We start from the raw sequence: 22,296 nt of genomic DNA, 5'->3' as shown, positions 1-22,296 counted from the left end.
TAGTTATTTAGCTCAAGACTCCTTCTAACTCTGTGAGTATTTCTCAACGCAGGTCTAAGTGCCCCTCGTAAAATAATAACCAGTGTCACACCCCAAAGCAGACGATCATGGTATTATTGTTTCTGGGGCATCAGACAATGAAACTAGGTTGACATGCTGGTGTGATGTTAAACTAAGTTCCTGTCTTTCTACTGCAGTATTCATATAAATGTCATGTGTCCTTGTGTGCTACATAAAAAAGAACATTGTCTAGGGCGCAACATTGACGTTCTTCAGCCAAGACAACCAGGAAGAGACAAAATAACTTTTGATCTTATTGCTCTTTTGGAGAATGTACTTATGTGTAAAATGATCGGTATATTCATCTACAGTTTGTAATGGCGTTTCGTTGTATGTCAAGCATTTCACAACATCCCAAAAAACAAATCACTATATGTGTTCAAGTTCTTTCTTTCTCAAAAATGTCACACTGTTAAAGTCTTTAGAGTAATAGAAATATACAACCAAGTCAATAAGCCGTTAAGCCCCATTGTGGGATGTGAAATAAGGCTGTAAATAGCTTTGATTACAGCTTCTCTTTAGTGAGTTTGGCAAAAAAGGTAACATTTTCTATAAATCAATACCTTCTTTTGATGAATAGCCCTACTTTCTGGAAAATTGATTTTTCATGCATGCTACAAATTTATTATCATATTTAAAAACAAAAATAGATTGTAGATCAGAAAAAATAGGCGTTTGAATCAATCTTGATATCACTACAAAGGTACATATGCAAAAACCTTTCAAATTTATTCAGTTCCGGTCGCAGAGGTGAAGTCATTTGTGGGGTGAAAAACAAAAAGCTTTGGGTTATTTTTCTTCACAATGCCAGAGTGAGTATTGATTTAGATAAACCAGATCTGTTAAGTCAAGCATAAAAATAAAGCAATTCTTCATCTGTAAACAGGAATATTTAAGTATAATTTACAACTGGTGACCTACAGACAATAAAGGTGCATTCATGATTTCAATTGTCTTTAATTTGGATTAAAATATTCTTTCCCTTTAGACATCTCTATTTTCAGGGTTGAGAGATCACTGATTATAGCCAAATAATCCTGATTCCTTTAGACAAATTGCATTGAGTCATAGTGTTGTATGACTGAGAAACAGACCATTGGGCCCATCATGTCCATGGTGACCATTTTCCAATTTATCCAAATCCATTTGTCACTCTAAATCCATATCCTCCTTTACCTTCTCTATTTAAGTGAATGTCCAAGAGTTTTTTGAACATAGTAATTATCCAACTTCACTGTCTCCTCTGGCAGCAAGTTGTCGTTATCAACTATTCTCTGTGTAAAAATACTTACCTCTCAAAGCTACTTCCTCTCTCTTTAAACTATGCCATCTTGCTTTTGATACTCTTACCATAGGAAAATATTCTAACTATCTCACTTTTCTGTACCTCTGATAACTTTATTACCTTCTTTCAGGTCACCTCTCACCCTTTGTCCCTCAAAGGAAATCATCCATGCCCACCCATCTTCCCTCTACATTGGTGAGACCTATCATAAATTGGAGGACCGCTTTGTCAAGCACCTCTGCATCATCCACCACAAGTGGGACTTCCTGGTGACCAAGCATTTTAACTTCCATTCCCTCTCCAGTGTGTTGGTCCAAAGCCTCCTCTTGTGCCAAGGTGAATCCACCCTCAGGGTGGAGGAGCAACACCTTATTTTGTCTGGGTACCCTCTAACCTGATGGCATAAGTAGCAATTTCTCCTTCTGGTAAACAGATTCACCAACCCCCTTTCTTTCTTCCCTGCCCTGACCATTTACTTCTTCTCACCTGCGTATTACTTTCCCCTACATCCCATCCTCCTTCCCTTTCTCCTATGGTCTACAGTCCTCCCCAATCGGGTTCCTTGTTCTCCAGCCCTTGAACTTTCTTACCCACCTAGCTTCACCTATCACCTTCCAGCTCGCCTCTTTCTCCTCCCCTCACCTTTTTATTCTGGCCTGAAGAAGGGTCTCAGCCCGACACGTTGACCATCTATTCCTTTCTGCTGAGTTCATCCAGCATGTTGTGTGTGTTGTTTTGGATTTGCAGCATCAGCAGACTTCCTTGTGTTTCCAATCTATCCAATAACTCCCCATAAATTCAATCCAAGTAACGTACTGATGAATGTCCTCTGCACTGTCTCGAATACAACCACATCCTTGCCGTAGTGTGGTGGCCAGAACAGTACACAATACTCCAAATGTGGTCTGACTAGTGTTTTGAAAGTTGCGAAATGTCATTCCAACCTTTATATTCTATGTACCAAACCTATGAAAACAAATATGCTATATGTTTTCCTCAGTGCCTTATCTATCTGTGTTATCACTTTCAGAGGACCTTAAAGTCCCTCTGTTAACCTACATTCTTTAGCAAGATTCATCTGTTGTATGTGTTCTGTCCCAATTTGACATCCCTTATTTCACACTTGACAGACTTAAATTTCATTTGCCAGTGTTCCCCTTAACATTCTGTGTGTAAAAACTATCAAAGAGTAAGTAAGTGTATGAAAACCAAAATATACTGTTTCGGGAAAGCTGAAATTTAAAAAAATATTGAAATACTGGGTAAATTCTGTAGTATCTGGGAAATAGAACCTGAGTTAAGAAGTTAGTGTATGTGTGATCACAGCCCATTTGAAAATATGCAGAACAGGCAAATCATGTCAAAAATGATACGTAGATTTTCATGTCTGTAACACACACAAAATGCTGGTGGAACACAGCAGGTCAGGCAGCATCTATAGGGAGAAGCGCTGATGACGTTTCGGGCCAAGACCCTTCATCAGGACTAACTGAGAGAAAAGATAGTAAAAGACCAGTTAGTCCTGACGAAGGGTCTCGGCCCGAAACGTCAACAGCACTTCTGCCTATAGATGCTGCCTGGCCTGCTGCGTTCCACCAGCATTTTGTGTGTGTTGTTTGAATTTCCAGCATCTGCAGATTTCCTCGTGTTTTTTCATGTCTGCACTGCTTTTTAGGTCTGTTCTCCCATTAATCTCACAAATCTGAAATGCATTAGGCTGAACTCTTTCACCAGTTCTGTTTATGGGATTCTCAACAACTTATAGGTTGTTTTCTTGTTTATTGTTTCTCAGTGCTGCTATAATTCTGTATGTTTATCTATCTGTTTTGTTATATCATGATTGATGGAGTGGCATGCCATTTACTGAGGTAATTTTTTTAGACTTCAGTAGCTCTGAACAAACTTGTCATCGCATTGTTAAGTTTTGTTCTTGGAATCATGTGTTACTTAAGGAATAAATAAATATATCATAGAATAGAATAAAATGCTGGAAGATGTATGTTCCCAGTCACATATCCTGAACATTTGCTCATCTCCAGTACTTTCATTAGTGTATAGCAGCTACAAAATACCCTACTGCAGCTCATCAAGCTGTTTTCAACTCATAAACTCTAACAATAAAATGTGTGTAGGAATGCCAATATCTGCAGAGAACCTCCAAGACATACAATTTCCTGCCAAGTGTATCAGTATTCCTTTACTGTTGCTGATTCTATCCATCAGCACTTTGGAAATACTTTCACCAGAAGAACTTCAGCATCTCAAGGTGCTGACTCACTGCCGCCTTATGAAGGACAGTTAGGAATGGGCAATAAATCCTAGCCTTATTATTGATTCCTGTATCTCAAAGAAGTAGAATAAAAAATGTGTGTGCTGCTTTATTGAATGGCAAACAGAAGATGCAAAGATGTATTTAATTCAAAAGATAGTATCTATGGGGAGAAAAGCTGAATCAATGGTCCTGATTTTAACTTCTTCTGTTTGATGGAAATCCGATTGAGTGGAGGGGCAGAAATAAAGGTAACTGATCTTCTCGTGTACTATTCCCCTTGTGCTGTACCCAATATTAACTCACTATTTCAAACAACAGATTAGGACAATGGCAGAAGAGATGTGAGCTCTATTTTAGATTGACTGATCGGGTGTGATGGTATCCTGCAAATAGAGATGGATTGACAAGTTTTATTTGCTCAGGGCATAACCGAAAGGAAGACTGGAAAGTAATTTATTTTCAACGTTTTCCTGTGGAGCAAATAGTCAGATGTGTTTTGCTGTGCCACACAAGGTTGCCTATGCTTCTATTACACCTGTCTGTCATTCCATTTTCCCACTGCAGCCAGATCCCTGGTCCTTGCATAATGATATCTGCCATCTTCCCCCGGCCGTTCTCTTCATTGCTACCAGAACAGTTAAAATTCAACACAAAGGAAATGGGTACTGAAAGGGTTAAAGTATGTAAAGATTTCCATAGCTACATGTTATAACAGTAACAAAAACAAATGAGAGACATAGTAAAGAGAATACTTGACAATGAAGCCAACATTTCCATAATAATGTATGGTTGTACCTGCTTGTGAATGATTCATAAAGATCTATTTTTTATGTTGGTTTTCCAACCATTTGTTGACTGGTATGGCAAGTCTGATCAGTCACATGCAACATGCTACTCTATCTCATTTAGGAATGTAGATTTATTAATCAAATTCAAAATTCAGCAGCCTGTCACTGTGAAAATTTCATTAAAATAATTTATGTTCTAATTTCATCAACATCCGATTAATAATGTATTTGTTTGCTTTTGCTACCTCATTAACATTAGCATGTGCCATTCTGGAACATCTACAGTATTTGCGAGGCAGGAATCAGGAATTCTTCCACTGGACCTGCTGTGACTGAAACTACTGCAGACACTGATGGTGCACTCATCTATGCCTCCACTTATGAATTTCCTCTATACATTACATGACAATAGAATTTAAAACACCTGGAAGTAAGAAGGGTAATTATTACTAGAAGTGTCAGAATTAGAATCAGAATCATTGCTGACCTACAGTATGTCATGAAATTTGTTGTTTTTGGCAGCTGTACAAAACATTGAAAAACTACTAGAAGTTACAACAAAAAATGAACAATGCAAAAAGGGATTAGTGAAGTGTTCATGAGTGCATAGACCATTCATAATTCTGATGATGGAGGGGAAGAATTTGTTCCAAAATATTAAGTATGCATCTTTAGGTTCCTGAATCTGCTCCCTGATGAGAAAAGGCAATGCCCTGGATGGTAGGAGTCCTTAAAAATGGATGCTTCCTTCCTGAGGCACCACCTTCTGAAAATATCCTCAGTGGTGGGGAGGGTGGTACCCTTGATGAAGCTGACTGACTCTACAACTCCACAACATTTTTTTTTAATCTCATGCGTCCATGAATGAGTGGGTAACCTCATTGAAAACGATTGAATGGTGAAAGGCCTTGATAGAGTGGATGTGGGGAGGATGTTTCCTGTAGTGGGAGTGTCTAAGGCTGGAGGACACAGCCTCTGAATAGAGGGGTGTCTTTTTAAAATAGAGGTGAGGAGGAATTTCTTTAGGCAGAGCGTGATGAATCTATGGAATTCTTTGCCACAGGCAGCTGTGGAGGCCAAGTCTTTATGTATATTTAAGGCAGTGCTTGATAGATTCTTGATTGGTCAGGGTATTAAAGGATATGGGAAGAAGGCAGAAGATTGGGGCTGAGAGGAAAATTGGATCAGCCAAAAAGTGGAGCAGACTTGAAGGATCAAATAGCTTAGTGTTATCGTCTTATGCATTGGAGCATCCATACCAGGCAGTGATGCAACCGATCAGATGCTCTCCTTGGTACATCTGGAAATCTGCTGATGCCTTTGGTGACAGGCCAACTCTCTGGAAACTCCTAGTGAATTATAGCCACTGGTGTTTTCTTAGAGATTGCATCAGTATGTTGGACTCAGGATTGATCCTCTGAGATGTTAATGCCCAGAAATTTGAAGCTGCTCACTCTTTCCACTGCTGACCCCTCAATGAGGACTGGTGTGTGTTCTCCCAACTTCCTCTTACTGAAGTCCACACTCAATTCTTTGTCTTTGCTGACATTGAATGTAAGTTCAGTGTTGTGACACCACTCAACCAGCCGATCTATCTCACTCCTGTGTGCCTCTTTGTTGCCATCTAAGATTCTATTGACAACAATGGATAGAAAAAGCCTTAGGAAATGTCTTTGTTATGTATTTCCCAGTACTATTAATAGTTGTTGTTTAAAACTAAAAAGTTTTTATTTTATTTCCATAATTATTAAAGGAAGTGAAATACCATGTTTATTGCAGTAAGAATACGTATTTGACAACAATTCCCATGACCCAAGCGCAATGGTTTCTATTTTCTTCCAAGTAGCTCTGATAATGTGAAATGACATTGGGAAATTTGACTTCTGTTTAGCAATAAAAAGGGTTACTTTAAATAGTCAAAATCTTATCATATAGTTATCCAGTATTCAAATTACTTTGTAAAAACACCCTGCTGTTCCCAGAATTGACAAACATAAAATAATTGAATAAACTGCCAAGGAGCTTAGCAAATGACCGTGATAGTCAAAGCATCACATTCACTCTTCAACCCTCTTCCACCGGGCAGAAGATACAAAAGCATGCAAACGTGTACTGTGAGGTTCAAGTACAGTTTCTACCCTGCTGTTGCAAGACTATTAAGTAGTTCCTTAGTGTGATAAATTGGACTCTTGACCTCACAATCTACCTCAAAATGATCTTGCAGCTTATTGTGTACTTTCTCTATAATTGTTTATAGAGAATTAACAATTCTCTATAATTCTCTATTGTAGAGAATTGTCTATAGAGAATTAACAATTCTCTATAATTCTATAATTCTCTATTGTGTACTTTATTCTGCATTGTTATTGTATTACTTTGTTCTATCGCAATGTACTGTGTAATGATCTGATCTGTACGAACAGTATACAACAGAAAAAACACAAGAAATTCAGGCCAAGAACCTTGAGATGTAATGAAGGATCTTGGCCTGTGATATTAACTATTTTTCCTCTTCATAGGTACAGTCTAGCTTGCTGAGTTTTTCCAGCATTTTGAATTTGCAAGAAAAGGTTTTCATTATACAGTATATTGTACTCATACAATAATAAACCTATTCCAATTTTAATTCTAATTTCAACTTGCCACCATGGTACTCAGTTATTCATACTTTTTTTCAGTATTGGTAAGCTGAATAAAGACTGTAAGACCAAAAGATTTAGGAGCAGAAGTAGGCCATTCAGCCCATCAGGTCTGCTCCACCATTCAATCATGGGCTGATCCAATTCTTCCAGTCATCCCCACTCCCCTGCCTTCTCCCCATACCCTTTGATACCCTGGCTAATCAATAACCTATCTATCTCTGCCTTAAATGAACCCATGATTTGGCCTCCACAGCCTCTCCTGGCAACCAATTCCACAGATTTACCACCCTCTGACTAAAGTAATTTCTCCTCATCTCTGTTCTAAATTGACGTCCTTCAATCCAGAAGTTGTGCCCTCTTGTCCTGGACTCCCCTACCATGGGAAATAACTTAGCCATATCTAATCTGTTCAGGTCTTTTAACATTAAGATTATTTCTATGAGATTCCCCCTCATTCTCCTGAATACAGCCCAAGAGCTGCCAGATGTTCCTCATACTGATTGCAACATATAAGATTATTAAGGGATTGGACAAGATAGAGGCAGGAAATATGTTCCAGATGCTGGGAGAGTCCAGTACCAGAGGGCATGGTTTGAGAATAAGGGGTAGGTCATTTAGGACAGAGTTAAGGAAAAACTTCTCCTCCCAGAGAGTTGTGGGGGTCTGGAATGCACTGCCTTGGAAGGCAGTAGAGGCCAATTCTCTGGATGTTTTCAAGGAGGAGCTAGATAGGTATCTTATGGATAGGGGAATCAATGGATATGGAGACAAGGCAGGAACCGGGTATTGATAGTAGATGATCAGCCATGATCTCAAAATGGCGGTGCAGGCTCAAAGGGCCAAATGGTCTACTTCTGCACCTATTGTCTATTGTCTATATGGTAACCCTTTCATTCCTGGAATCATTCTCGTGAATCTTCTCTGAACACCCTCCAATGTCAGCACATACTTTCTAACAAAAGAAGCCCAAAAATGCACACTATACTCCGTGTGGTCTCATGAGCACCTTATAGAACCTCAACATCACATCACGTCCCGATGACTCCACTCAGCGTTAAGGGCTTTCTTCTTCTTTTCAGTTTGTTGTGATAGATCTTTGTTTATTCCATGATCAGCACACCATTAAGAAGCATATGATCACCCCGACGCTAAGGAATCCACTCTTTCATTACACAATTCTATACCTCCAGAAATGAATGCCAACATTACATTTGCCATCTTCACAACTGATTCAACCTGAAGGTTAACCTTTAGGGTACCTTGCACAAGGACTCCCAAGTCCCTTTGCATCTCTGCATTTTGAATTCTCTCCCCATCTAAATAATAGTCTGCCTGTTTATTCCTTCTAGCAAAGTGCATGACCATACACTTAACAACATTGTATTTCACTTGCCACTTCTTTGCCCATTCCTCTAAACTATCTAATGTACTGGTCACCAACCAGTCGATTGTGATTGACCAGTCGATCTTTGAGACTTTCCCAGTAGATCCCAAAAAAATAGAAAATTGCGCACCGGTCAGAAAAGACCGGAAGCAAAACCCCGCAACCCAGAAGCAACCTCTCCCCACAAAGAGCTGTCTGCAGCGGGAGCACTGCTACATCACCAGTATCCTCATCGGCATCAACCTATCTTTATAATGCTCACATTACAACACTTCTCCCCCTTTAAATTCCAACATTCCCCAAACGTAAAAGGACTGGGAAACAAAAAACGGTGATGTCATTAGCTTGCGTACCTCTGAAACTTATACTAGTGTCTCAGTAACAGTTTACCAATGCAAAACACCTGAAAAACACGGCAGATTCAACATTCAGTCTAACAAAGGAAACTGTCCATTCAAATACTCATACTGTCAGGAGGTTTCCGACGGTGCTGTGCTGCAACAGATGAAAATTATTAAATCTAAGTATAGGAGCTGTCTCACTGACAGACGCCTCACAGACTGTCTCAGACTGGCTCTCTGTAGTTATGAGCCAAATTTCAGGGAACTAACAGAAAGTATTCAGCCCCAGAGCAATAGTCAATTTTTATTCGTTTATTTTTCGTGTTGAAATTAAACTAAATAATGAAACATAGAATTAAAGGTGTTGTAATGTGAGCATTATAAAAATAAGTAATACCAATTAAGATAATGGTAACATAGCAACACCTCCTGCTACGGAAAGATGCCTGCAAAGAGAGACTGCTTCTGGGGTTGCGGGGCTCCACTTCCAGTTCCTTCTGATTTAGTAGGTCGATATTGCCTTTCACCAACGCTGAGGTAGGGGATCATGGGCTTAAAAAGCTTGGTGACCACTAATCTAGAGGCTGATTTATACTTCTGTGTAGGCTCTACGCCGTAGCCTACGCAAGTGGCCTACGCCATTGTGAGCATTTAATCTTGTGCGTTGGTGTGTTTGCATCACTCTGCAATTCACCGCCAAAATGCTAGTAGGCAGTATGGTTTCTGTGCCACTGTGTTGAGCTTCTTCGTGTTGACTTTCTCTGTGTACTTCAGTTGCGACTGAAACTGAGGGCATCATGTTGGAGTTGGAGCTAATAAATGTTGAACAAGAGTTACTTTTATTGAAATTACTACGACACAGAAAAGAGAGAAGACATCAGACGAACACTCATACGGATGTAGATATTTTTGGACTTCCTCGATTAACCTTTCCTCAATATGGTCCATTTTCCAACTCGCGTTCTTCTTCTCTCTTCTCTCTCAATTCGAAAATGGCGGAGAAGAAGAAGCAACCGGAAATGTGTAGGAGGAAATGCGATGCTACCAGGTGGACCAATCACAGTTGTTGCAGTCTGCGTCGCCACAACGCGTAGTTACATTTTTGGGGAGGTGCACATCAGGCTATGGTGTAGGGTACGTGACTACGCCGTGTCTACGGTATAGATTCAATGCAGAAGTATAAATTGGCCTTTAGTCTCTCTGCAGGCTCTCTGTTTCCTCAACGTTACCTGCTCCTCCATCTATCTTTGTATCGTTGGCAAATTTAGCCACAAATACATTAATCCCACAGTCCAAATCATTGACATATATTGTAAAAAGCAATGGTCCCACCACCGACCCTTGTGGAACTCCACTGGTAACCAGCAGCCAACCAGAATAGGATCCTTTATTCCCACTCTGTTTTCCGCCGACCAGCCAATGCTCCACCCATGCTAGTGACTCTATTTCCTGAGGAGACTGAGGTCCTTTAACATCTGTCAGACAATGCTGAGGATGTTCTACGAGTCTGTGGTGGCCAGTGCTATCATGTTTGCTGTTGTGTGCTGGGGCAGCAGGCTGAGGGTAGCAGACACCAACAGAATCAACAAACTCATTTGTAAGGCTAGTGATGTTGTGGGGGTGGAACTGGACACTCTGACGGTGGTGTCTGAAAAGAGGATATTGTCCAAGTTGCATGCTATATTGGACAATGTCTCCCATCCACTCCATAATGTACTGGTTAGGCACAGGAGTACGTTCAGCCAGAGACTCATTCCACCAAGATGTAACACAGAGCATCATAGGAAGTCATTCCTGCCTATGGCCATCAAACTTTACAACTCCTCCCTCGGAGTGTCAGACACCCTGAGCCAATAGGCAGGTCCTGGACTTATTTTACTTGGCATAATTTACTTATCATTATTTTACTTTGCATAATTTACTTATTATTTAATTATTTATGGTTTTATATTGCTATATTTCTACACTATTCTTGGTGCGACTGTAATGAAACCCAATTTCCCTCGGGATCAATAAAGTATGTCTGTCTGTCAACTCCCCTGTAATTCCATGGGCTCTTATCTTGCGAAGCAGCCTCATGTGCGGCACCTTGTCAAAGGCCTTCTGAAAATCCAAGAACACCACATCTACTGCATCTCCTTTGTCTACCCTACTTGTAATTTTCTCAAAAAATTACAGTAGGTTAGTCAGGCAGGATCTTCCTTTCAGGAAATCATGCTGGCTTTGGCATATTTTGTCATGTGCCTCCAGGTACTCGTAATCTCGTCCCTAACAATCGATTTCAACAATTTCCCAACCACTGATGTCAGGCTAACAGATCTATAGTTTCCCTTCTGCTGCATCCCCCTCTTCTTAAATAGCAGAGTAACATTTGCAATTTTCCAGTCATCTGGTACAATGCCAGAATCTATCGATTCTTGAAAGATCATTGTTAATGCCTCTGCAATCTCTCCAGCTACTTCCTTCAAAACCCAACTGTGCATTCCTTCAGGTCCAGGAGATTTATCCACCCTCAGACCATTAAGCTTCCTGAGCACCTTCTCAGTCATAATTTTCACTGCATATACTTCACTTTCCTGACACTATTGAATGTCCAGTATACTGCAGATTTCCACAGTGAAGACTGATGCAAAATACACATTCAACTCCTCTGCCATCTCTGCATCTCTCATTACAGTATCTCCAGCGTCATTTTCTATTGTCCTATATCTACCCTCAAATCTTTTAATTTTACATACTTAAAAAAGCTTTTAATGTCTTCTTTGTTATTAGTTGCCAGCTTCCATTCATAATTCATCTTTTCCTTCATAGTGGCTTTCTTAGTTATCTTCTGAAAGTTCTTAAAAGCTTCCCACTAGCTTTGGCTTCATTGTATGTCCTCTCTTTTGCTTTTACTTTGGCTCTGACTTCACTTGTCAGCCACGGTAGTGTCCTTCTTCCATTCTAAAATATTTTCTTATTTGAAATATATCTGTCTTGCATTCCTCTCATTTTTCACAGAAACTCCAGCCACTGTGGCTCTGCTGTCTTTCCTGTTGGTGTCCCTTTCCAGTCAACCTTGGCCAGTTCCCCTTTCATGCCATTGTAATTTCCTTTATTCCACTGAAATATCGACACTTCGGAAGTTAGCTTCTCCTTCTCAAATTTCAAAGTGAACTCAATCGTATTGTGATCACTGTTCCCTAAGGGTTCCTTAACCTTAAGCTCTCTTATCACCTCTGGATCATTGCACAACACCCAGTCCAGCACAGCCAATCCTCTTGTGGGCTCAACAACAAGCTGCTCTAAAAAGCCATCCCTTAGATATTCTACAAATTCTCTCTCTCGAGGTCCAGTACTGGCCTGGTTTTCCCAATCCAATTTCATGTTAAAATCCCCAGTGATTATCATGACATTGCCTTTCTGACACGCCTTTTCTATCTCCTGCTGTAATTTGTAATCCACATCCTGGCTGCTGTTTGGAGACCTGTATACAACTGCCATTAGGGTCCTTTTACCCTTGCCATTTCTTAACTCAACCCATAGATTCGCTACACCTTCCAATCCTATGTCATCCCTTTCTAATGATTTAATATTATGTCCTATACACAGGGCCACACCACCCCCTCTGCCTACTAACCTATCTTTCTGATACACTGTATATCCTTGGACGCTCAGCTCCCAATGGCAGCCATCCTTTAGCCAAGTTTCAGAGATGGCCACAACATCATACTTGCCTATCTGTAGCTGAATTTCAAGATTGTCCATTTTATTTCTTATGCTGTGTGCATTCAAATACAACACTTTCAGTCCAGAATTTGTTGCTTTCTGTTTTAAATGCACCACACCTCTATTGCCCTGTAACTCATCCCACTGGCTGTTATTATGCCTCATCTCCTGCCTGTGCTTTCTATCTTCTCTGTTGCACACTAGCTTTGATTTATTTCTGTTTAACCCTTCCTCAGTCCTATCACTCCGGTTCTATTCCCCAGCCAAATTAGTTTAAACCCTCCCTAACAGCTCTATTAAACCTTCCTGCTGAGATATTGGACCCTTTTGGGTCCAGGTGTAACTCGTCCTTTTTGTACAGGTTGTGCCTCCCCCAGAAGAGGCACCAATGATCCAAGAACCTGAAGCCCTGCCCCCTACACCAGCCTCTCAGCCACGCATTAATACACCTGATCATTCTATTCTTTCGCTCGTTAGCACGTGGCACAGGCAGCAATCCTATGATTACTACCCTGGAGGTCCTGCTTTTCAGCTTTCTTCCCAACTCCCTGAATTCTCTCTTCAGGACCTCCTCCCTTTTTCTACCTGTGTCATTGGTACCAACATGTAGCAAGACTACTGGCTGTTCACCCTCTCCCTTCAGAATACTCTGCACACAGTCCTGGCACCTGGGAGGCAACACTCCATGTGGGTATCTCTTATCAGGCTGACAGAAGCTTCTATCTGTTCCCCTCACTATGGAATCCCCTATGACTACTGCATTCCTCATCTTCTTCTCTCCCTTCTGCACACGGAACCAGGCTCATCCCCCTCAACTGCATCCAAACTGAGATAACGATTACTGAGGGGATGGCCACAGGGGTGCTCTCTACTATCTGAAATCTTCCCTTCCCGTCCCTGACAGTCACCCATTTATCTAACTCCTGCAGCCTCGGGGTGACTAATTCCCTGTAGCTCCTCTCTATCTAAGATTCCCAGGATTCACACATCTGACATGCAGAGCAAAGTACTAACCCTACATGCTCTCTATTCCTCTAAAAAATAATGCAAGGAGAAATCGAAGTCCACTTGCAAGTCCACCTTGCTGAAGCCCGAGTGAGCCAAAGCCCTACCACTCTGCTTCAGACTACTCTGTCAATGACCTCTCTGCTAGGCAGTGTCTCCCTTTTATGCCTGAACCTTCCCTGCACTCCCAACTCACGATCGGTGTGCTGGTTATACCCAAGTTCCCGCAAAGCTTTCCCCTTTTAAACTTCGCTCCCGGACCTGTGTGCGACCTTCTCTCTCGTAGCTCTCCAAATCAGAATTGGTGCGCTGGTTATAGCGGGAATGAGGTGACTGCCACTGTTCATGTGTCACACCCAACAATGAGACAAATTGGACTCTGAACTGCTCAAAAGCCTCACATTGTGTTTGATGGGTCTATTGTTATAGAAGCCTTCAGAACAGCATTCAAATAATCAAAATAAGAATTCTTTCAAAGAAGAATATCAGTAATAACACTTAAAACTAATATACCGATTTCTGAAGGCCTTCTCTCCAACGGAACATGTTGAAACATTGAAATCTACAGCACGTTAACAATAACGTTAATTCAGAGCAACACACACAAATTGCTGGGGGAAGTCAGCAGGACAGGCAGCATCTATGGAAAAAAGTAACGTCAATGTTTCGACCCAAAACCCTTTGGCAGGACTGGAGAAACAAAGCTGAGGAGTAGATTTGAAAGGAGGGGGGGAGGGGAGAGAGAAACGCCGGGCGATAGGTGAAAATTGGAGGGGGAGGGATGAAGCAAAGAGCTAGGAAGTTGATTGGTGAAAGAGACAGAAGGCCATAGAAGAAAGGGGGTGGGGGAGGAGTACCAGAGGGAGGCGAGGGGTGGGCAAGGGGATAACATGAGAGAGGGACAAGGGATGGGAAATGGTGAAATTGGGTGGAGGCATTACTGAAGATTTGAGAAATCAATGCTCATACCATCAGGTTGGAGGCTACCCAAATGGAATATAAGATGTTGTTCCTCGATCCTAAGTGTGACTTCATCACGACAGTAGAGGAGGCCATGGATGGACATAGCGGAATGTGAATGGGAAGTGGAATTAAAATGGAGATCCACTGGGAGATCCTGCTTGTTCTGGTGGATGGAGCGTAGATGCCTGGCAAAATGGTTTCCCAATCTACGTCGGGTCTTACAAGATATACAAGAGGCCACACTGGGTGCACTGAACACAGTACGTGACCCCAAAAGGGTCACAGGTAGTGTCGCCTCACCTGGAAGACTGGTTGGAGTCCTGAATAGTAGTGAGGGAGGAGGTGTAGGGGCAGGTGAAGCACTTGTTCTGCTTGCAGTGGTAAGTGCCAGAGGGAGATCAGTGGAGAGGGACGAATAGACAAGGAAGTTCCATAAGGAGCAATCACTGTGGAAAGCAGAAAGTGGGGGGGTAGGGAAAGATGTGCTTGGTGGGGGGATCTAGTTAGAGGTGGCAGAAGTTTCGGAGAATTATGTACTGGACATGGAGGCTGGTGGGATGGTAGATGAAGACAATAATAACCCTATCCCTGGCAGAGTGGTGGAAGGATGAAGTAAGAGCAAACGTGTGAATGGAAGAGATGCAGTTAAGGGCAGCGTTGGTGGTGGGGGAAGGAGGACATCTCCTTCAATCTAGAATGAAAAGCCTCTTCCTGAGAGCAGATCTGATGGAGACTGGGGATTTGAGAGAAGGGGATGTGTAGTAGCTGTGTAGATGTGTCGTACAAGTAGCTGTGAGAGTCTGTTGGTTTACAATAGGCATTGGTGGATAAGCTGTCTCTGGAGATAGAGACAGTGAGATCAAGAAAGGGAAGGGAATGTCCAAATCAAGAAGCTTGAAAATGAATCTGGAAACCGTGTGGTATAAGCTGGCAGTGAAGACATGGATATAGTAGCGGGTCTAGGTAAACATGTGGTCAGAGTTGGAGAGCAGCAGGGAAGCAGTGGGAGAGAGTTTCACTGAAATCCTGTCAAATGGAAGGTTTAAACTTCTTCAAGGTAGGCAACCCTGGAAGAGGCTTCGCAGAGTAATAATCAAACCACAAACGAGAGAACACAACCAACAGAGATTCAGAAACTATTAGGCTCATCACTATTTTTGTGTAAAATCCATCCTATAAGTAATTGTACTTTGGAGTCAATTTACAAATTGTTCAATTTATGACATTAAACAGCAAACATGTCAATCTTACATATTTTATAATTAAAATACATTGTTTGTCTTTCAGAAATATCCTGTACCACCTTGATGAGTCATCGAATCAGTTTTCTATCTTAGAAGAAGCTCTTAACCACTCAAGACTTCAGCAGTCAAACCAAACTCTATCTTCAGTTCTGTCTGTTGTGATGAACAGCATTAGATCTGCTCAGGTTTATTTAAAAGCAGGTTTGGATGTATTTGAGAATATTCAAAATCCAAAAAAACAAGCCAGTTTGTAGAAATGTGCAATGGTTAAAAGAGGGACGTTTTCCTCCTCAAAGATACATTCCTGAAAAAGGTGGTGTCCAAATTTGCCAAAGGACTTGCAGTTACTTACAACAGGAATTGAAAATGGTGCCCATTTCAAATGATAAAAGTACCATATGATGGTGATATTCACTAACAAGTGGCAGTTATTACAACCCAGCTGAGTCAGACTCAGCATTTGCGGTCATAGTTTAATGATATAATGGCAACAGATAATATTAATGTTGAAATCAGGTCATAGGATGACTAGATATTTCCAGTCTTCAAAGGCTGTTAACTTCCAGGTTGTAAAGTTTTGTATAAAGAGATCTACATTACTAGAAATAATTCATTCAGTCCATTTTTTAAAAATGACCATTGGAACCAATGAATGTTGTATAAGTGCTTAATTATTTCATTATAAAATACCTCAAAATGGGCAATTAATGAAGTGACAAGGTCTTTTGAGATTTTTCTTTGGTTATAGAATCATAATGTGCCTTCCAGATTGAAGTGTATGTTATCATGTGTATGAAGAGTATTATTCATTGCAACCTGTGGAATAACGCCATAAAGTGGCATACGTTTGTAAAGTCAATGTTTTGTATAAAACAGAGGAACCACTTATTTTTAACTCAACAAGAACAACAGGTAAAAACTATATTTTTTCAAATTAATCTGCAAAAGTACACTATTGTGATAATATCTGCTGTAGCTGAACCATTATATTTTGACAATTGAATGAATGTTGAGAAAATGAATATTCACAACATATTTAATTTTTTATATCAGAAAGTACATACTCAACCTAGGTTGGAAACAACAAGAAGATATTTTTTTATTCGATAATGCCCAGTTTTTAGAGTATTTCTGTAACACTTCAGTAGTGAGTTGTGTTCAAAAATATTTCATAGTTGCAGTGGTTGTCTTCTATTTGTTAAGGTTGAAGTATATACATTTCCTGTTGTGAATACATTGAAAGGTCACAAAAGCTCCAACTGAGAACTTGCATAAGACAGAAATGCCATCCTGCCAATCTGATTTCCTACAGAACTGTGGAAAAATAACTGCAAACAAGCTCTAACACGCATGCCAATGATTTTAATGTCCTCATTAAAAACTCTCATCAGGGCAACATTGTGAGATACGACTTTTGCATTCATCATCATCTTGATTGCTGTTATTAAGTGCTAAAGAGAGATATTGACAGTTACTGGTCTGAAATTATGATTCTTTTAATACTTCCTGATGTCCAAAAGAAGTTATGCATCTCATAAACGTTATTGAAGAATAAGTAGTCATGTAATGTTTGGAAAATGATAAAACCATTAACTTCAAAAGGTATGTTTTTCCTTAGAATAACATCTTGCGTATTAGTATATGTTTCCACATGGAATGCTTATAAGAATGAAATGACAATTTAATGTTCTCAAAATCTCATGTCATTTCTGCTTATAGTTTCAATGTCCTAGGCTATTATCTACATTTTAGGTTACAAAATGTGATGTAAAGGCAAGTGAGCAAATCTGATATAATACTGCAATGAGATAATTAGCAAATACTGCAAACAGAATGCAATGCATGGCATTATTGCCTCTGGTACATTATTTTCTCACACAGAAATATGTGTGAGAAAATAACGTGCTATACAGAAATAATAGTGCACATCCCTAACATTGCAAAGAAAGAACTTGATAAAGTTATTGGAGAATGAGAATGAATAATTATGTGGAACAAATACAATAAAATTAAATATAGAATATCTACATTACAATACAGTACAGAGAGAAAACTATCAAAAGAAAGTTTGTGCTGTATAATTTAACTTTACAATATTATTTCCTGTCTATTAATAACATAAGACAACTTTCCTCTGCAATAGTTTAATATCTACTTTAACGTATGTGTAATAAATGTATTTGTTTATTTTGAAAAATTGGCTTTTAAGGAAATAGGTATTACTACATTTGACAAAAACATTCTGATAATATGGACAATCACATAGAAATCCTCAATCTGACTTTATAAATTGGCAGAATGCAAATTGGGAATGAGCATGTGTTGCAGTTGTATATTATATGGTAATCCATGTTGCCAGTACTCATTACAGGACTAAAATTATTGCACTATAGTCTTAAGCCTCTTTTCTTCAAGAGTAAGGAATTTACTAGATTACAATGTCTTCTTCCTATATCTGGGGAATCCCATTCTTTTAGGTACAAGATAAAGAAGACGCAGTAGACATTTTTCGCATCCAGTCTTGCCACAGGATTCCTTGGCTTCTTCTTCAAACATAACTAAACCATTGTTTTTCATTAATGCAGGGCCAGGAACAAATTTTGCTAACTTCCCATATTATTCCCAAAAATTTGCGAAATCAACCTTCTAAAACTATTTATCAGACATGGCTTCAAGTAGATCTCAGTAAATATCCTTACCTTTCACTACCCAGTAGGACTGGAGGTCTATATTTTTGAATTTTTTACCGTTTCTCTCCACCCCACCCCACACCATTTGGATTAAGGATAATCTGTAGCGCACACAGGAAACCTGATCTTACTTGTGTGTTATTCCTTTAGGACAGGTATCTTCAGGTGTCTCTTCCAAAATCTGATGGTAGATCTTTGATTGGTCAAAAAGGCTTGACGACGTATGCATGGATAATCACCTCTCCCCTATCAATTTTCTTATGTTAGTAATTCAGACATCAGAAGACATTTGTTCATGTTTGAATATCGGATTGCACTCCTGTTGATGAATGTGTAATTTTTATTACAATCTGTAGTACATCTAGATCAACCCAGTGCTAATTTGTTTCGAATACAAGTTTTCTACAGCCAAAACTTCTTATTTAACAAACAAGCCATTCATGTTTTAAGAGAATCAGTGATGAATTTGCAACTAATGATTAGAATAAATTATCAAAAAAAACAAAATAAACAAAAAAGTGTAAGAGAAAACTGTAAATTGCAATTTGCAAATAGTATAGTGCATTCTACTATTTCTGTTATTTTTCAACCAATTCTTTTCATTAAGAAACAAATACAGTATCATTAAGTGATCTTTCAAGTTATTCACAACTAAAAATTCTGATTCATAAGCTATTTTATCTGTTACTAATATATAAAATCAGTGATGGTGTTTCCCTCATCATTTAAATCAAATGAATGTCTAGAAGATTTCCTGAAAGCTGTTGTAAGCATTCATATATCAATGTCCAGAGACATAATTTCTGGTTGTTGATTATATTTTCTCAATTACATGTGAAGAAAATAATTTCTCAATATTTATTTTGAGGATTGTACTAAAGTACTTATGTCAGAATTCTCTACCAAAATGGAATGAGGTGGTGAAATTTTAAGAAGTAGAAATAGGGATGTTATGAAATCATTATTGAGTAAAAATGATCCAGCTCTTTTGTGAACATCTGCTGATGGTAAAACAATTGCTCATTTATAAATAGTAACTTTACCTGTGATAATAAAATTAAAAACTAAATTTAATTACAGAAGTAACTAGATAAAAGTAATTATCTAAATGTGACAAATTGTATCACGGATATCATGACAAAATTGACTCATTTCTATATTTAATATTTGAATATGGTCAAGTCCTGGTAATACATTTATCATATATAGGTAAACGGCTTGATTTATGATATGTGGAAATACATGGATATTTGTTTCTGACAGAAATCTTTTGTGAGAGGTTACTCTAAATCTAATGGAAGACAAAAAATGAATCAAGGGGGGATTAAATTTATAAGGCTAGAAACTCAACAGGTCTGGTAGAGAGAAACACAATTTTCAAGCCTAAGACTTTCATCAAAACTCGAAGATTAAAAAAAAGTAATGTTCATCCTGCCAGAGAACAAAGGGGAACTTCTTCAAGGTTGACTTTCTCACAAGAACTGTTAGACAATGCTTTAAACATGTAGCAGGGCAGGTAGTGTCTGTGGAACAAGAAATAGAGTAAACATTTCAGATATCAGTTCTCTTTACACTAATGCAGTCTGATCACCAGTTTCTGTTTTATTTCTTATTACTTACATCTGCAGTTTTTGTTTTTGTTCCCCAGACAAGGTCACTGAGACAAACCTTATTACTGAACATAAAATGAGTTGCCTAATAACCACTGAAGGGCAGCTTAGATGAAATAAAGGTCCATGAACAAATTAACGTATAAGTAGATGCATCTAGTTTGGGGTGTGTGGTTGAAGGTAGAATCCTCTATTAAATAGGACAGTAATGACTGCCTGGTAATAATTTAAATCTCCATTGAGATGTCATTCGCCAGTATGATGAGAGGTCTTCTCTAAACAGATTCACGTGGAGAATCAAACAAAATTCTGCAGTAAATGTATAATATAATTTACAGGAGGTTATTTGACTTGCATTTGATTTGTTTGAGAAGCTTGTTACAGTTCATATCTATCCTGCTGCACAACAAAATGTTCCATTGTCAATCTATGTATATTTTTGATTGAAGTATTTCATAAAAATGGCTATTCCACTTTCAACTGCATATTGCAAGACAAATGGGTTTGATTTTCCAAATAATTCTAATGGGGAAGTGTTGTTAAATGACCAAAAAACATGACAATAATGCTCTTAGTTAAGCAAGGTTTGATTGATTGAATGAATCTTTATAGAAATCTGAAACATTTTTAAAATGTACAATGTGGATGCTTTCAGAGAAATATGTGGTTTATAAAAACTAAAATGTATAACAAGGTACTATGGGGTTTCTATTGTTAATTAAACTTTTTTTTCAAAATTTGAGTCTTTTAGCCTGTTTGTGTTTTCATCTTTTTTCCTAAAAAAGTTACAAATGACAAAGGCTAGCTCAAGTACTGAACATTTTACCAACCATTTTCTTACAATACAGAATCACCAAAAGGAGGAAGCATATTCCATCACTGTCCTGGAGCTTTAATTGTGACTGAGAGAAATGCTTTAAAAACACAATTTTAAAGATTCGTACGAATGGCTGGGTGTTAATATTCTGTTAATTAACACAACCTTCATGTGCATATCCCTGACATAGTTTTGTCAAAAAGTGTTTGCAAACCCAGATTTGAAGCAACCAGAACCTACTTTGGTTGAAAAATCAGTGGTCCTCTCCCATCTGCTCTCCTAATAATGCTACTTTTACCATATGTAATACTTGAAATTATTCACATACTCCCAACTAAATATATTTCAGTGAATTGACATTATCTACTTCTATTTCCACCTTGGGAATCATTTAGATTTTCTTTCAAACAAATGTATGTTTACACACATAATTCTAATAAATAAATGGGATGATTTTTGAACGTTTTCTCAGTGACTTTAAATGTCCACCTTTGCCATACATTAAACTGTTATTAATCAGAAAAAAGCAACACATCAATGTCCTCTTCAGGCACATTTCTGAATCATGCAAACATTGGCCCAGATTTTGTAAGTTGAATCTATCAGCATTTCATGATGTTAACCTATGTAATTAGCAGCAACCCCTGCATTTGCTCATGTGCAAGCAGAATTCAATAGGTTGCATGTTCAGTGTGAAATTGAAACTTGTGAATCTGTGCACTCACTAAAGAAACCTAGGCCAGGGCAGAGAAAGTGCAACAGGTTCTTCTTGCCTTAGTGTAAACAGAAGTTCATGGTTGGCTTAGCTTATTTTTAGTGTAAAAATATTCTGAAAGTCAACACCACTGGTTTCAACATACTATTTCTAGTCTTTTTAAAATGTGGTTTACAAACCTCAAATGGATTTTTATCATAGATATTCTTAAAGTGTGTAAATAAAGTTTCTTCAAAAATGTAAAACTGTTAGAAGAGGGTTTCAGCTTTTCAGTTACTTGGCTGCATTTTTAAAAATGAATATATTAAATGTTTTTATACTTTGAAATTTTTTTACATTTTCAGCTTAGTAAGAGGACATGTTTTACCCTTGTATCCAAATACTTCTATGATTTTTGTGAGTAAATCTTGTATTAACCAGCCCACAAGAGTCCATTACTGGGCAAAAAGGTTACTTTTTTCCAAAGTCTGTCTGCATGAGTTGGAATGAAATCAAATCTAGATGTACTTTTTGGAATGTTGCAGAATGGTGTATCATTAATGAGAAAAATAATTTGTTGAAGAAATAACTTACCTCACTGCCATCTCCAGTGTTTGCACTAGAGTATTACACCAAATTGACTCCATTTAAATTTGATGTTTCTCCTGAAATCATATGCTAATTAGTTGAATGTACAGTTAACTTGTTAGATATTAATTCAAAACCATGTTTCACTTATAAATGAACAGAGTTGTGAAAGCATTCCTTTAAGGAATAAACTATAAGGATAAAA

At 38.6% G+C, this 22,296-nt stretch overlaps 1 protein-coding gene across 9 annotated transcripts in view; it reads left to right on the top strand.

Annotated features, from left to right (window-relative positions):
* The window catches only part of LOC132378867 (inactive N-acetylated-alpha-linked acidic dipeptidase-like protein 2), a 937,774-nt gene extending 917,045 nt beyond the window's left edge, over nt 1–20,729 (top strand). For all 9 annotated transcript variants that reach the window (XM_059946161.1, XM_059946120.1, XM_059946130.1 and 6 more), the window contains one exon: nt 15,736–20,729. In XM_059946161.1, coding sequence (XP_059802144.1) covers nt 15,736–15,946 — 211 coding nt within the window. In that variant the 3' untranslated portion in view covers nt 15,947–20,729. The remainder of the gene's footprint in view (nt 1–15,735) is intronic.
* The last annotated feature ends 1,567 nt before the right edge of the window (nt 20,730–22,296 follow it).

Source organism: Hypanus sabinus, chromosome 2 (assembly GCF_030144855.1).
Source record: "Hypanus sabinus isolate sHypSab1 chromosome 2, sHypSab1.hap1, whole genome shotgun sequence".
NCBI classification, from domain to species: Eukaryota; Metazoa; Chordata; class Chondrichthyes; order Myliobatiformes; family Dasyatidae; genus Hypanus; species Hypanus sabinus.
Note: the sequence above shows the minus strand (reverse complement) of the source record. Positions and strands in the feature narration are given on the sequence as shown.